At 40.5% G+C, this 16,363-nt stretch overlaps 1 protein-coding gene across 1 annotated transcript; it reads left to right on the plus strand.

Moving 5' to 3' along the window:
• Nucleotides 1-31: 31 nt before the first annotated feature.
• LOC140830577 (uncharacterized) lies at nucleotides 32-13,487 on the plus strand. The gene is made up of 8 exons (XM_073193966.1): nucleotides 32-156; nucleotides 248-372; nucleotides 10,762-10,782; nucleotides 11,652-11,731; nucleotides 11,862-12,003; nucleotides 12,083-12,232; nucleotides 12,464-12,665; nucleotides 13,271-13,487. Exons 1-8 carry the CDS (start codon nucleotides 90-92, stop codon nucleotides 13,366-13,368), a joined length of 885 nt encoding a protein of 294 aa, XP_073050067.1. The 5' UTR covers nucleotides 32-89; the 3' UTR covers nucleotides 13,369-13,487.
• The last annotated feature ends 2,876 nt before the right edge of the window (nucleotides 13,488-16,363 follow it).

Genomic DNA, 16,363 nt, shown 5'->3' on the forward strand with positions numbered 1-16,363 from the left:
ACTTATTAATAAATATTTAATTATTTAGTTACAAAATAAAAAATGCAGGACGACTATGCAGAGCGCACGGTGTTGGTTTGGGATAACAGATGTACAAGTCCTGGGCTACCAAGCTGCCTCTCATGTCGTCCAGTAAACCTCACAGAATTCCTCCATGTAAATTCTACCCATTCAATCTTTTACTGTAACACATTTTGATTTTGATTTTGGTTTTGGTTTTGATTTGTTGATGCATTTCATCGAACAGTTGCAGGGACTGCACTGCAAGGTGCTGTAGCCAAGAGACCGAGAGGTCCGAGGCATATAGCAACTGCTGCCTTAAGCGCTGCTGACACTGAACCTAATCCATTGAAAGAAGCTTTTTCCGGATATACTAGTGTTTGGGCTAAAAATAATTAATCATGAAGCCCACATTAATCACAAGCCCAATTAAATTGTATAGGCCCGTTAAGTGTGACGGATGGATTTAATCGATTCAAAATCTGGTCAAGAGCGCTAAAGGAGAGAAGAACGTGGGAGGTTAAGATCGTGGCGTAGAAAGCGTGAACATGGATCATGGGGGAGTGGAGTGGAACGCACAGCCAGGGGGAGAAAAGAGATCGGCAGAAGAAAGGCTACACAGACAACACACACAACTACTGACAAAATTCTACAAAAAAAAAAATCTCTCTGCTTCAAGCACTTTCTTTTACGTTTTCTAGCAATTTACGTCTTCTCATTTTAGATTTCAGCAACAAATTATTATATTTTTCATGTCTTTGATGAATTCCTACAGTTTTGTAAATGCAAAATCATGTCAGGGGTTTATTTCCGTCACTTTCCAATAGTTTTCTTAATTTTGGCATCGCATATGTTTTAGGAGATTAGAACCAACGATCAAATTTAGAATTCACTGTCGTTTGATTTTAGAAGTTAGATTTTTATCGTTTTTACACAAATCGGTGCACTTTCGCACCTGGCACGCCCGCAACACCAAATATTGTGCAAACATATTTTTGGCACGCCCGGTGGGACCATCACTATGCCGCCAAGAAGAAAGGAAAACGTGAATCAGGAGGGTGGGGAGTCTCTGGCGAATCAAGAGGGAACTCAAGCGCCTCAGCCAGAACAACACGTTGTTGAACCACAGGTTGAAGAAATGGATCTACAGATTTCTACTACTAATGACCAAGTCTCAAACAGGGTGATTGGAGAACTGACTGATACAAAGATTGAGGAAATCTCACTGGCATTATCTAAGGCGATGGCTGACTGTTTGAAATCCATTTTGTGTAAGCCGAGTAAGTCCCTTCGAGGAGAGCAAAATACTACTGGCAAAGAGGCTGACCAGGGAAGCAACCAAGTTCATGAATCCGATCAGGGAGTTGGAGACTCAAGGGCTGGCGATCCCCGCCGCCCAGAGTGTACTCTCCCAAATCAGCCCGAAAGAAGGTACACACCACCTCACAAGAGAGAAGAAACCTTAGGAGGGAGAGCTCAGCCATATCCACGTACTCATGGAGTGGGGAGCTCGAAGCAACCAGTTGCTCAAGTGTTCAGCGTGACCAATCCTCTGTACCAACCGGGAGCTTATGATGACATATCGCACATGGATTATCCAGGAGGAGATGGAGGCTTCCCAGGGGGTAATTTTGGTTTAAATGCAGGGTTTCAAGCTCGGGGGGCAAATTACCATCACCAACTCCCCGCTCGGAATTTGCACGGGATTGATCCAGAAATGGTGAGAGAAGCTGTTCAAGAGTTATATGGGCCGGCCTTGAAACAGATTGGCCGCCCAGAGTTCCACAAACCATATCCAGACTACATTGACGTGAATAACCCGTACCCAAGGGGTTATAGAGTGCATGAGTTCAGTTTATTCTCCGGGGAGGATGGCCAGTCCAGCATGGAACACATAGCCAGATTCACCATCCAGTGCGGGGAATTAGCCAACTTGGAGAACTTCAACAATCTAAAGTTGCGGCTATTCCCAAATTCCCTCACTGGAACTGCATTCGCTTGGTATGCCTCGCTCCCCAGAAATTCAGTGATGAGTTGGCAAGAAATGGAAAGACAATTTCACATTCAATTCTATAGAACAGAGCCTGAAGTGTGCATTGCCGACTTATCCAGAGTCACTCAAAAGAAAGGAGAGTCTGTGGAATATTTCATAGACAGGTTCAAGAAGATGAAGAATAGGTGCAAGGTGTTCCTACCCGAGACTGAGTTCGTGAAGATGGCACAAAAGGGGCTAGATTTTGAATTAAGGAAGAAATTCCAGGGAATGGAGTTCAGGGATTTCTTTGAGCTAGCCGCCAAAGTGGCTGAATACGAAGAGCTTTTGAGGGAAGAGTCGTACAAGAAGAAAACTGCTATGGGGTCGTATTATCAAGAGGTGGAAGATGTGGCATTGGCGGAGATTCGGTCAGCTGGTTCTTGCACCGTTCCCCTGCTAAAAAAGAAGCCAGCAGAACCTGAAAAGAATAATAGCTCCCAACTCCCCAAAGACATGCACTATACTTTTGACACGTCAAAGACCGAGGAAATCTTCGATTTCTTGGTAAAGGAAAAATTCATCACATTCCCGCCTGATCATAAGATGCCACCTACAGAAGAGCTGAAGGGAAGAGAGTATTGTAAGTACCACAACTCTTACAATCATGCTACGAAGTCTTGTTGGGCGTTCAAGAATATCTTGCAGGACAGAATTAACAAGGGAGTTGTGAAGTTCCCTAACAAACAAGAGTCTATGGCGGTGGATGACGATCCTTTTCCCCCCGTTGCTTTGGTTAATGTGAATATGACAGATTTGAGAGATCTTCTCAATGAGAAGAGAAGGCTATCTTTTGCAGTGAAAGACCGAGTGATCAAGAAATACTGGATTCCAAAGGGTCAATTGTTTGAAGCTCATGAAAGGCACAGTGTCGATGGAATGCCAATAGCCCAACAGCGTTTCCCTAGAAGTGTTGGTGAATCCGCGGCCTTTAGGCCGAGGGATCAACATTTTCTTGAAAGACCAGTGATGGAGAAGCAATGGTTCAGAGGGGAGTCATCTCACAGTCATCACCAAAGGTATTCAAACAGGAGAAATTCATGTGAATTTGAGTCAAGGAGGGTGGAAACCAGAAAAGTATCAGCTGATCACGGCAGAGAACGGCGTTCATACGAAATCACAAAAGGAAAAATGATTGAGAACAGTGGAATAAAGCCAAGATACGTTCTTCCAGCCAGAGGGGAGTTCAGTGAGTCTTGGAGAGTGGCCCAACACAAAAAGTTCCCTAGGCCACCGACTAGGACACAAAAGAGACGACTGTTGAGAGAAAGAGCTATTGCAAGAAGAGAGGAGTTCGCTAAGCTGAAGAATGAATCCAAAACTGATGTTCCAGTCTCCAATGAGCCAGTGGGGAGTAAATCTAAGTTTGGAAGATCGGCTACTGAGGACAAGTTTGTTGAAGACGATGATGATTTATTAAGCGAAGAGGATGATCAAGCAAGGAAATCAATTAATTTTCGCGTTGGGGAATTTCACATCACTGTGGATTGTGCCACTGGAGTGGTGATACTACCCGAGATATTTAAAATGGTAGAAGAAGGGAACGGGGAGTTGATACCCCATGAATCGTCGCAAAAAGAAGATCAGGCAATTAAACTCCCCGAAGGGAGTTCAAAAGTGATTATCAAGGAGGATCACCGAAACAAGCCTCAGCAGGTGATACTTGAAAAGCCTACACCGGCCATGACCAAGCACATAAGGCCGTTGTACATCAAAGCCCACTTGAATGGGAAGCCAGTGTCTAGAGTGTTGATTGACAATGGCTCAGCAGTGAACGTTCTCCCAGTAAGAATGTTGAAAAATCTAGGCAAAAATGAAGAAGACTTGATCCCTTCAGAAGTTTCGGTTGCTGCATTTACAGGGGAAACTACCAAGACCATTGGGGTACTCCCCGCCGATGTTACTGTGGGGAGTATGTCATCTTTATGTGCATTCTTCGTGGTAAACTCCTCCGCCAACTTCCAAGCGTTGTTAGGCAGAGATTGGATCCATGCAAACCAGTGCATACCATCCTCAATGCACCAACTGTTGTTATTTTGGAAGGGGGATGACGTGGAGGTCGTAGAAGCGGATGGACAACCGTTCCAAACAAGTGCAAGTGCAGTAGAAGCCAGATATTATAATGGGGATTTTGGGCCCATCAAAATCCGTAGCAATAGCAAGAAAGAAAATCCACTGTACATGCAAACACCAACTCCAAGCTCGGTGTTGGAAAGAATCCTCAAACCTACCGTTATCGTGCCATCGAGGCCGATAATTCAGCCACTGATTGAGGAGATTGATGATTGATTCGAACCAACGAGGAAAGGAGGTAGCTGCAACCTCTATATGGAAGGCACATGTGCAGCAAGTACTGGAAAAACTAAAGGAAGAGGAAGCATGGGACACTTATGGAACTGAAGTGGTCCAAGAAGAAGAATACGAAAATGATGAGCTCCAAGTCGATGAGTTGTTGATGGCGCCATCTCAACTGGAAGATGGCCAACATGAAGTTCAAGACCCATTGGAAGAGATTAACTTGGGGGAGCTTGAGAATCCAAAAGTTGTATATGTGAGTAAGTTACTGGAAGAGCAGTTGAAGCAAGACTTGATCAGCATGTTGAAGGAATACAAAGATTGTTTTGCATGGGGTTATGATGACATGCCAGGGTTGGACCGAAAATTGGTCGAACATCGACTTCCACTCAAAGAAGGTTTCAAACCATTTCAACAGTCATCTCGTCGCATGTCAAAAGAAGTTGAATTGAAAGTGAAAGAGGAAGTTGAGAAATTGTTGAAGGCCAAGTTTATAAAGCCAATCCGATATACCGAGTGGCTTTCAAACATTGTGCCAGTAATGAAGAAGAATGGCAAGGTCAGAATATGCATCGACTTCCGAGACTTGAACTGTGCAACTCCCAAAGATGTATATGTGATGCCGATACCTGATATGTTAATTGATTCAGTGGCTAAACATGAGTTGTTGTCTTTCATGGACGGATTCTCGGGCTACAACCAAATCAAAATAGCCGAGACTGACACTCACAAAACAGCATTCAGATGCCCGGGAGCTGTTGGTACGTTTGAATGGCTTGTTATGCCATTCGGGCTAAAGAACGCGGGAGCCACGTATCAAAGAGCCATGAACTCCATCTTTCATGACATGATAGGACATCATATTGAAGTATATATAGATGATATCGTTGTAAAGTCCAAACAAGCTACTGATCACATTGAGCACTTGAGGAAAAGTTTCCAAAGAATGAGGCAACATGAATTAAAGTTAAATCCATTGAAATGTGCATTTGGCGTGAAGGCAGGAAACTTTCTGGGATTTCTTGTGCACCAGAGGGGAGTTGAAGTGGATAAGAACAAAGCCAAAGCTATTATGGAAGCAAATCCACCTAGGAACAAGAAAGAGTTGCAACGCTTCCTTGGGCAAGTGAATTACTTGAGGCGTTTTATTTCTAACCTTGCAGGGAAGACAAAGGAGTTTTCACAGCTGTTGAAGCTCAAAGACAGCGGGGAGTTCAAATGGGAAGAGTCGCATCAGAGGGCTTTTGATGTGATCAAGAGATATTTATCTAATCCACCTGTGCTTATGCCCCCCAGGTATGGAATGCCCCTTAAATTATACATCTCTGCTGCTCATGAATCAATTGGGTGTCTACTAGTTCAAAATAATCATGAAGGAAATGAACAAGCCATCTATTATTTGAGTAGATTCCTTACTCCAGTAGAGGTAAAATACTCTGTGATTGAAAAGCTATGCTTAACGCTGTATTATGCATGTACTAAGTTAAGACATTATTTGATTCAATCAAGAGTGTTTGTGGTGGCTAAAACCGATTTGATTAAATACATGCTTAATAGACCCATCCTCTCTGGGAGAATTGGCAAATGGTCTTTAGCGTTGGCCGAGTTTACATTGACATATTATCCCCAAAAATCAGTAAAAGGCCAAGCTATCGCCGATTTTTTAGCTGATCACCCTTCACTTGATGAGTTTATTGGAGAACAGGTTGGGTTTCCAGTTTGTGGAGTTGGAGTCCAACCCTGGGAGTTGAAGTTCGATGGATCAAGCACAGAAACAGCAGCTGGAGCTGGTATTGTGATCACCTCCCCAAGAGGTGTGAAAACCGCTCTATCCTTCAATTTGGATTTCCCATGCACCAACAATCAAGCAGAATACGAAGCACTGGTCATTGGATTGGAAATTCTGAAAGATCTAGGGGCAAGAGAATTATTGATATCAGGGGATTCTCAGCTGGTACTCAAACAGCTGTCAGGGGAGTTCAAATGCACAAGTTTGTCCTTGGCACCTTACTATACCGCCGCATCCCAACTTCTAGATGATTTCGAGGAAGTGTCATTAGTCCACGTCCCAAGACAAGAAAATTGGGAGGCAGACGAGTTGGCACAGGTTGCTTCGGGATTGAAGATGTCTCCAGAACTCACTCACAGACTAGTGTTGATTCAGAAGAAAAACCACCCTTCAATTCAGCAAAGAGGGATTCAGGTAGACACGCTCAACTTGGATGTAAATTTAGCTGGGGATTGGAGGGATGACATGAAAATGGTATTAGAATCAACCGGGAAAGATATTCCACATGGTTTAAAGATGAGAGCTCTTAATTACGTTTTAGTGGAGGGTGATTTGTACAGGAAAGGGTTAGATGGTCTGCTTCTCAGATGCATAGGCTTCCCAGAGGCTTTGGAGATCATGAAGCAAGTTCATGAGGGAGTGTGTGGAGCGCATCAATCTGGAATAAAGATGAGATGGTTGATAAGGAGGTATGGCTACTATTGGCCATCCATCCTGAAAGATTGCATCAAGTATGCTAGGGGATGCCAGCCATGTCAGAAACATGGGAACATCCAAAGAATTCCAGCGGATGAACTTCACAGCGTTGTCAAACCATGGCCATTCAAAGGCTGGGCCATGGACTTAATAGGGAAAATCTACCCTTCATCATCTAAAGGCCACTCGTTCATCCTTGTGGCTACAGATTTTTTCACCAAATGGGTAGAAGCAGTGCCCTTGAAGAAAGCGGAGCAAGGGGATGTTATTAACTTTGTGAAAGAGAATATTATTCATAGATTTGGAATTCCAGAGTCATTGACCACAGATCAGGGAACTATGTTCACAGGCTCAGATATGAGGGAGTTTGCAGAAGACTATGGAATTAAATTGATAAACTCATCCCCTCATTACCCACAGTCTAACGGGCAAGCCGAAGCGTCAAATAAAGTGTTGATAAAGATTCTACAAAAGATGATGGAAGAGAATCCTAGGGATTGGCCAAGGCTATTATCAGAAACTTTGTGGGCATACAGGACATCCAAGAGGACTGCCACTGGAGTGAGCCCTTTTTCCCTTACCTTTGGCCATGATGCAGTGCTCCCATTGGAGATTATGGTGCCATCAATGCGAGTGGCAAAGCAAAATGAACTTTCCCTCGAGCATTATAATGAAGCAATGATCATGGAGCTAGAAGAACTAGATGAGTTGAGAATCCAAGCGTACAATGCTTTGCTGTTACAGAAACAGAAAGTGGCAAGAATCTACAACAAAAGAGTTAACAAGAAAAGTTTCCATGAAGGAGAGATAGTGTGGAAGACCATACTACCACTAGGAACAAAGGATAGAGAGCTGGGTAAATGGTCTCCCAACTGGGAGGGACCATTCAAGGTACATAAGGTGTTAGACGGAAATGCATATTGGCTATCAAGCATAGATGGCCATCCACACAAAAGATGCATAAACGGCAAGTATCTCAAGCCGTATTTTCCAAGTATGAGGGAAGAAGTAGAAAAGTGAGCGAATAAAGAAAACTAAAAGACTGATATTCAGTGGGGAGTTGGCCTTCGGGGCCACTTTCGTATATTTTTAGTTTCTTATTTCAGTACGTAATATGACGTAGGCCTTAGGGCCACTGAGGTATCCGTTGTTTATGTTTCAAACAATAAGATTGTTTAGAGAAAATGAGACTTCATTATTTTGGAGGCACTTTGTTTCACTAGGGAGTTGGCCTTGCGGCCACTTATTATTCATTCGGCCCATATTTCTAATGTTCCATTCTGTCATTATATAAATCGGTCGCTTGCATGTGCAGTGACAGACCATGAAGTAGGCTTTCAGGCCACTTGGAATATGGCAGGCAAGAAACACACCGAGCGGGGAGTTGAGCTTGCCAAGCGGAATAACGGGGAATAAAGGAAGAACAGAAAAGAACAAGGACGCTATGCAAGCCACAAGAGACCCAGAAGTTAATTTTAGTATAGAAATAGGCTACTCAGCCATTTTTATACTGTTTTTAGCTTCATGTTGTAAGAATTTTATTTGAAGTAGGCTGTATGGCCACTGATGTAAATATTTGTTATGATTCAAAAAACGAATGATTAATAAAAGTCGGCCAGTAGGCCACTTTCATCATATTGGATTCATTGTGTATGGATAATGGATCAAGGGAGAGAATAATCTTGAGTGGGGAGTTTTAAGTCAACCTATGGTTTTGATTTGAAGCTATTGAAGTGAGTTGTGTTAAGTTGATTAAGAACGAATGTGAACTCCTTCCAATACATAACACCCCGTACAAATCCACCGTCACCAAACCAGCAGTCAACAAATATGAAGCGGAATCACCGCATGCAAGAACAAAAAGTAAACGTGTATGCGGGAAAGGGGTCCAAGTGAAGTGCAAATACGTGTATGTGGGAAAGGGGTCCAACTGAAGTGCAAATACGTGTATGCGGGAAAGGGGTCCGACTGAAGTGCAAATGAATATACGTGTATGCGGGAAAGGGATCCGACTGAAGTGCAATGCATAATGTAAAGGTCAAGGGAGTTGTCTTGAGTGGATGCAACACGTAAGAGCACGTAAGGGCACATTAGAGTTGAGAAGTACCTGTGTTGCAAAAATCCTCAAATGACACTAAGGCGTAGGTGTCAAATACACCGGAAAACCGAGGCCAACTCATGGCCAATCCATGCTACCTGCTGGAAATAGACATATCGAGATGTACAAGAGAAAACCAATAAAGGTGGATGCAGTAAGGCAGAGAACTAAATCGAAAATGGGGGAAATGACAGTAAAGTTCCTACAAATGTGCCCAACAAACAAAACAAGGCCCTGGCACTGGAATTCACACGACGAAGCCATACAAAGCGGAAAAAGAAATTTCAGTTCAAGCAAGGCGAATCAACAAATTTCTAGGAGCCGAAAAACACTAAATAACAATTCAAGAAGAGGGAATAAAAAGATACCCACGGCCGTAGCTAGTGACATCGGCTGCCCCGAGAAATCCACGGAAGCCAGTGCGGCAACTGGCAAGGACGACGTGGGCATGGGTTGCGAAGGACGGGCAGAGGCGTCCAGAGGAGGAGCTAAAGTGGATATAGCAGCCGCCGAGTGATCACCCGAGCCGAGAGGGGCGCTCGCCTTCGCCAAGGGAAACCTGCCGGTGCCTATTTGAGAGCCCATCGACGATTCAGAGACAACAAGGAACAGATTGGGGCCAGAAGCGGAGCCGGCGAATGCAACGAACGACGAAGCAGAGATTCCGCGGTGTTCGATTCAGTTGGGCGCGCCTGAGATGGTTCCTGAGCCATCGGGAAATCTTCAGAAGCCGCAGTGAGAAGGGAGATGACGGCGGAAGCGAGACGAACAGATTTCGAGTAACAAAGCGCTTCCTCACTACCCGTGAAAAGAAATCGAGCGAGGAAGAGAAGAACGGGGAGTGGGCGCGATTCAAGCGGGGAGCAGTGGAGAACGAGCGGGGAGGGCTTCAGAGCGCAAGAACGCGACTGAGAAACGCCGCAGCGGAGCAATCGGACAGAACGCCGGCACAGAAAAATCGAAGTGCTTAAGGGCGGTGATCTCCCGATGGCAGAGGGGAGCGAAGAGCGGGAACGCGTGAAGAGGAAAGAGGGCCGAAAATTTCTGCTTTGGATTTGAATCTGAATTGGATTTGAAGCTGGGAGGGGAAAGTCGATAGTGAGAAGCCTACCAAGAATTGGGCTAGGCCCCAGACACTACAAAATCATTTTAAGAAGTGCTCGCGGGCCGCATAGACAAATTAAACTTGGATCCTTACAAGCATTTTGGCCCACGGGCCAATGCTTGCGGGGGGCAATTGTTTGGGCTAAAAATAATTAATCATGAAGCCCACATTAATCACAAGCCCAATTAAATTGTATAGGCCCGTTAAGTGTGACGGATGGATTTAATCGATTCAAAATCTGGTCAAGAGCGCTAAAGGAGAGAAGAACGTGGGAGGTTAAGATCGTGGCGTAGAAAGCGTGAACATGGATCATGGGGGAGTGGAGTGGAACGCACAGCCAGGGGGAGAAAAGAGATCGGCAGAAGAAAGGCTACACAGACAACACACACAACTACTGACAAAATTCTACAAAAAAAAAAATCTCTCTGCTTCAAGCACTTTCTTTTACGTTTTCTAGCAATTTACGTCTTCTCATTTTAGATTTCAGCAACAAATTATTATATTTTTCATGTCTTTGATGAATTCCTACAGTTTTGTAAATGCAAAATCATGTCAGGGGTTTATTTCCGTCACTTTCCAATAGTTTTCTTAATTTTGGCATCGCATATGTTTTAGGAGATTAGAACCAACGATCAAATTTAGAATTCACTGTCGTTTGATTTTAGAAGTTAGATTTTTATCGTTTTTACACAAATCGGTGCACTTTCGCACCTGGCACGCCCGCAACACCAAATATTGTGCAAACAACTAGTTACCTCAACGACCTTGTAAGTTTTCTGTGGTATGTTGTGATAGAAACGTTTCGTGGAATCCTAGTGATATCTCTGTCGTGGTTGAATTTTGTGTGCAGCGCATCGAGTAGTTTTCGGGTTTCTTGTAATTTAGATTCACATAACCTTTTTGTTGCTGTCTCGGAAGAATGACATGACTCTTGATTTGGAATGTTCTACTGCAGTTCGGTCTCCAGATATAAATTTCTGATTGCAAGTTGATTTTGAATGTCAATTCACCTGGATCATAATGCACTTAGCTTGCATGGAAATTAATAGAAGGGCATTGATTTAATGTATACTGATGGACTTAGCTTGCATGTAAATTACACCTTTATTTTCATTTAAGGGACGGCAACCACACTTTGTGGTGCTGCAAATGTCGGTATTGACACCTACGTAAGGTTCTATTGCAACTGGGAGGTAGTGGATGTGTGACGCCGTCCTTGGTAGGATGTCAAACTAGCTGCCCAAGATTGATGCAGGATCATGACATCCTCTACGCTTGTCAGTGGTTCTAACCAAATATTTTAAAATTGCATTTCAAGGTTAATTTTTCGGTGTGACTATGCATAAATAATTCGGGGGATTGTTCCAGACCTTTAATTGTTCCTTTTCTACTGTCTTTGAGATATTTTATCATGTATTATAACAGTCCCTGGTTTAATTGGAATATGATTAATGCTAGAAACTTGCTTCAAGTTAGTGAAGTTTGTTATATGACTTTAAGCAAGAAGCAGCAACTTATGCTATTTAAAGTCGATGCATGGTTTCTCTAAAAATTTGCACAAATATTTCAAGTCGTCGTCTACGTTTTTGTGGCAATTTTTTTCATGCACATGGACGCACTGGCTGCTGATTTTCAGAATGACAAGCGAGAAAGAGTGGTGAAGGCTAGTCGTGATATAACAATGAATAGCAAAAAGGTCATTTTCCAGGTGCATAGGTAAACGAAAGTTTTTTTCATTTTGCATTAGATTTTCTCGTAAATGTTGCATACAAAATTCCTTTTTCCAGTGAAAAAAGGTTACTTCTACCATTTAATCGGAAAATCCGATGAACCCTTCCACTGGCAGAATTAGTAAACACAACAAAGATGAAGTATTAGAACAGGCAGAAAAAGATTTAGCTATGGTTGTGAATCAATATATATCTCGTCTGGTAAAAGAGCTCCAAGGAACAGATTTTTGGAAGCTTAGACATGCTTATTCTCCTGGGGTATGTGTATGATGTCTTCTTATCTTGCAATACTGGAAGATTATTGACAAACTTACTCATGATTTACTTTGATTTAAAGGTTCAAGAATATGTTGAAGCTGCAACATTCTGTACTTTTTGCAAGACTGGTGGTCTTTTAGATCTGAATGAAATCAATGCCTCCTTAATGTCACTAAGCGATCCGTCCGTAGAGCCTCTAAAGATTAATGTACTTGATTATTTATTGGGGGTAATTTTCTGAAATTATTTTTATTTAGAAGATTTTGTTTAGACATACAACATAGTAAACAACAGTATGATGAGAAGTAGCTGCCATGTTAAGCTCAGTTGTCAGTATGATGAGTTTTAGCTGCCATGTTAAGTTCAAATTGTGAGTACCTTTCAAACCTAGATCATATGCAATGCTGCAATTAATTCACAACTATGTCACTAATGCCAATTTTTTATTGTTCATGTTTAGGTTGCGGACTTGACCGGGGAGTTGATGAGGCTAGCGATTGGTCGAATATCCGATGGTGAACTGGATTTTGCGAAAAAAATCTGTATGTTTGTCCGTGAAATCTATAGAGAGCTCACACTTATTGCCCCAAAAATGGCTGAATCATTGGACATGAGAACAAAGATGGATATCATGCTTCAAAGTGTGATGAAAGTTGAAAATGGTATTATCTTGACTACCTTTTATATATATGTGTGTGTGTGTGTATATATATATATATATGTATGTATATATATGGTTGTTTTGTTTGGTGATAGCCACTAAAATCCACACATTGCTCCCGAGAGTATTTACTTAAAGAAGCTTGTGAAATAAACGAAATGCTTTGCCAATCACTCATCCTTAGTTTTGTGTTGCTCATTCATTTCTCAATAGAGTTTGGCTAGTTGCTATATGTCACTGTTGTTAAAAGCATATCTGAGAAGATATCTATGGTTACCTTGAATGGGTAATTTTCTGATCAGGGGCAATAAAATTATTAACGAAACAGTTTCCTATATCAAATTTCAGACCTTTGACGAAGTTATTTTTCTTTTATAGCTTTGTTTGACACTAAAAAATTCAGTTAAAGAAACAAGCAATAGATTTTTTAAACTGTGTTCTAGATTAGTTGTTGCTGTCTACGTGCAATTATGAGTAATAGAAAAAGGACCTTTTATGTTATGATGCTTTTTAAATCTAACCCTATATTTTCGGTTTTTATTTTTTATTTTTATCATGTTAAAGAATATTCCAATTCTTCCTCTCTCATACTTGCCAATTCTACAGCTTGCTTTAGTGTTCATGTGAGAGGTTCGGAGTATATTCCGCTCTGCGACCCTGAAGACGCTACCTTTTCTTTGTTGGGGGTGCCTAATTTAGATTGATGGCTTACCGAGGATCATCATTTCTTCAAAAATTTTCTTACCCACCTGTTTATCTCACTGGGAAATAAACAACAAAATATCGATGTGCTAATACTTTGAAAGGCTGCAATTGTCCGCTGGATCCCCTTGAGTCGCGTTTTGTTCCTTACGACTAAAAGATGCCTACGGCCACCAGCCAACTGGACATCCACTAACTTTCGGAAGTACTTGTGTGTATTACATATTATTACTTTCTTATGTTGCAACAAACTGCTGGGATAGTGATGACAGAATTTGATGGCAGTAATCTAATGGATTTTGGGTACTTGACATTAATCGAAATATAATGGTTTTGCCGTCAATTTGTTTGTTTGTAGTTTGGTTGGTGACATTGGCATATTTCTTTGTCATCTAGTATGAAGGATGGGAATCATTTTTCCATGAAACTACTATCAGCACATTTTGACCATCAAATTCGTTTCTCTTTCCTATTCATTTTTGGCCTTGCATTATCATGTTCATGCATCATCCTGGTTTGGCTCTATCATATGATTTTGTTAGCTTGCGGACTCAGTTGAAGAGCTGATAAACCGACGATAGATCGAATATCGGGTGTTGAACTTGATTTTGCTGGAGATTGTGCATTATCGTATGTGAAATCTATGGAAATATAGTTGTGAATAAGGGCATACTTGTTGAGTACTATAATTATGTGCTATAATGCACGTGGATGGTTGTGGTGGTCCTAACATAATTGGAGGGCTCGTCATCGTGGTTGACCGACACCTGACTCTCAGACAATCGGAAGAGCCGGCAAAATTATGGCATGAGATTGTTTGAGCCCCACCGCCGGCTGCTGATTCTCAATGTTGATATCTAATAAAGTGCGATAGCTAAGTCCGATATAGCTAAGCCCGATACTTCAAACAAGTGGGCAGTGTCATGTATGAGAAAGTGAATTTTTATGCATATCGAAATTAAAATTTTTATGTAATAAAAATATTTTTTTTTTTTTTTTTGAAAAAAATAGACATTCATAATATCAAATCGGCAAATCCCGAGTTACAATACTAGAAAGCCAAGATGGAATATTTTCCTCTTGCCACAGTAAATTAGAAGAACAATTGAAGGCTCTACGAGCAAGAAAGTGTGCCACGGAATTGGCCGAACGATGCATAACATTATAGTAACAATTTGGTTGTTTATTGAGCAGTCTAACTAGGTATTGAATCAGAAGTAAAGATGAAAATGAATCCGGCCTTGTATTAAACTCGTCTCATTCTGAACAGATTATACCCGAGGAAGCGGGTTCACAGTGGGTCTGGACGAATTTCGGATTTAAGTAGACTCGTCTCGAACCTGCCTGTCATTATAGGCGCGCACACACACGCGCATATATAGTTTTATTTTATAATATTTAATATAGAAATAATTTTATTCTATTATACTATGTTTTATGAAAATATATAATTATAATTTTTTTTCTTATTAATTGAATACAATTTGGTATATTTTAAATTGTAATATTTTTAAAATATTATTAATATAAAGTTAGAATTTTTTAAATAATTGTATTTAATAAAATATAAATAATTTTGAGGAGTCCAACAAGTCCAACCCAAATCGAATCTGTCGGGTTTACGAGACAAGTCTAAAGTGAAGCAAGACGGGTCTTGAGTTTGGTCAGACCATCCTCAGACCCATCTCATTGTCATCCCCAGCTTTCTAATAATAGTGATGTAAATTAAATCGGAGTTCAGGTATAATAATCTTGTAAATTTTGTCCTGGTATATACATGATTAGTTTGATGTTACACTAAAGCTAATGTTGTATGTTAATATATATTATCTATAGTACCGTGAATGTATCAAAATTTATGTGGGAAAGCTTGAGAACAAAAAGACATTATTTTATAAAAGAGAATTATTATTATTATATATGAATTTTTATATACTAAATCCATCTTCTTTAGTTATTATTTTAAAAAATATTTCGTAGGAATAATAAATTATAAAGGGCGAATGAATAACGATTGAAAATGGAGATGTGAATTTCATGTCATCAATTTCGGATGACGAGGATACAATTTTATAAAATTAAGAGACCAATCGACAAAAACCTATGTTTTTAGGGTGGGCGTAGACAATTTTCCATGACTTCGGTATCGTGCCTTCGCTAATTTGATGTCCCATTTTATAAATACTTTTAAACTACGCCCACGTACATATTTGTCCAACACCTTTATTCCAATAAATTTAAGCATTTCATCGTATAGCACGAAAATGCAAGGATCGTGTTATCAGGCTTTAAATTAAATAATTCATCAATAATTATATAGTTTCTTAGACTAAGACGCTTTATCAAAAATTATAATCGGTGATAATCTTAATCGTACAACAACTCAAATATTACATTTCGATCGCTCTCTTGGTATGAATAATTATTGCACTCCAACAAAGTTTCAACTCACCGTATACATACATAAATATTATATATAACACAAAAATTCATATGAGATAATCTCACGGGTCAATTTTGTGAGATATGTTTCCTACCTGACCTTATCCATTCAAAAATATTACTGTTGACTTCAAATATAGATAACAGATATAGATTCATAAGATCGTCTCACAAGATACCTATTCATAAATATATATAATCAACGACGTAATGTTTTTGCATTCAAATTATATGATAAAAATATATATGGATAATAATATAGCACGGAACACAGATTGTTAATCTTATCTAATAGATATTTTTTTAAAAAAAAAAATAGTGATAAAAGATGTAGGACGTGTATCGAATATTGGAAGAAATGACTTAGTCTATTACACGTACTAAATTAATTTACATTCCACAAATTCAGACCAATTTACAAGCAATAATTATATTACATATCCATCTCAAATTTATTGTCCCAGGTTGACTAGTGGCGGCTGGTCAATAATTAGGGTTGATGATTTTAGAGTATCAAAGGTTCAAAGAATTTTCTTTTGTCAATTCTCGTGTGAA

The sequence above is a fragment of the Primulina eburnea genome, chromosome 4 (assembly GCF_022965805.1).
Source record: "Primulina eburnea isolate SZY01 chromosome 4, ASM2296580v1, whole genome shotgun sequence".
Taxonomy (NCBI): Eukaryota; Viridiplantae; Streptophyta; class Magnoliopsida; order Lamiales; family Gesneriaceae; genus Primulina; species Primulina eburnea.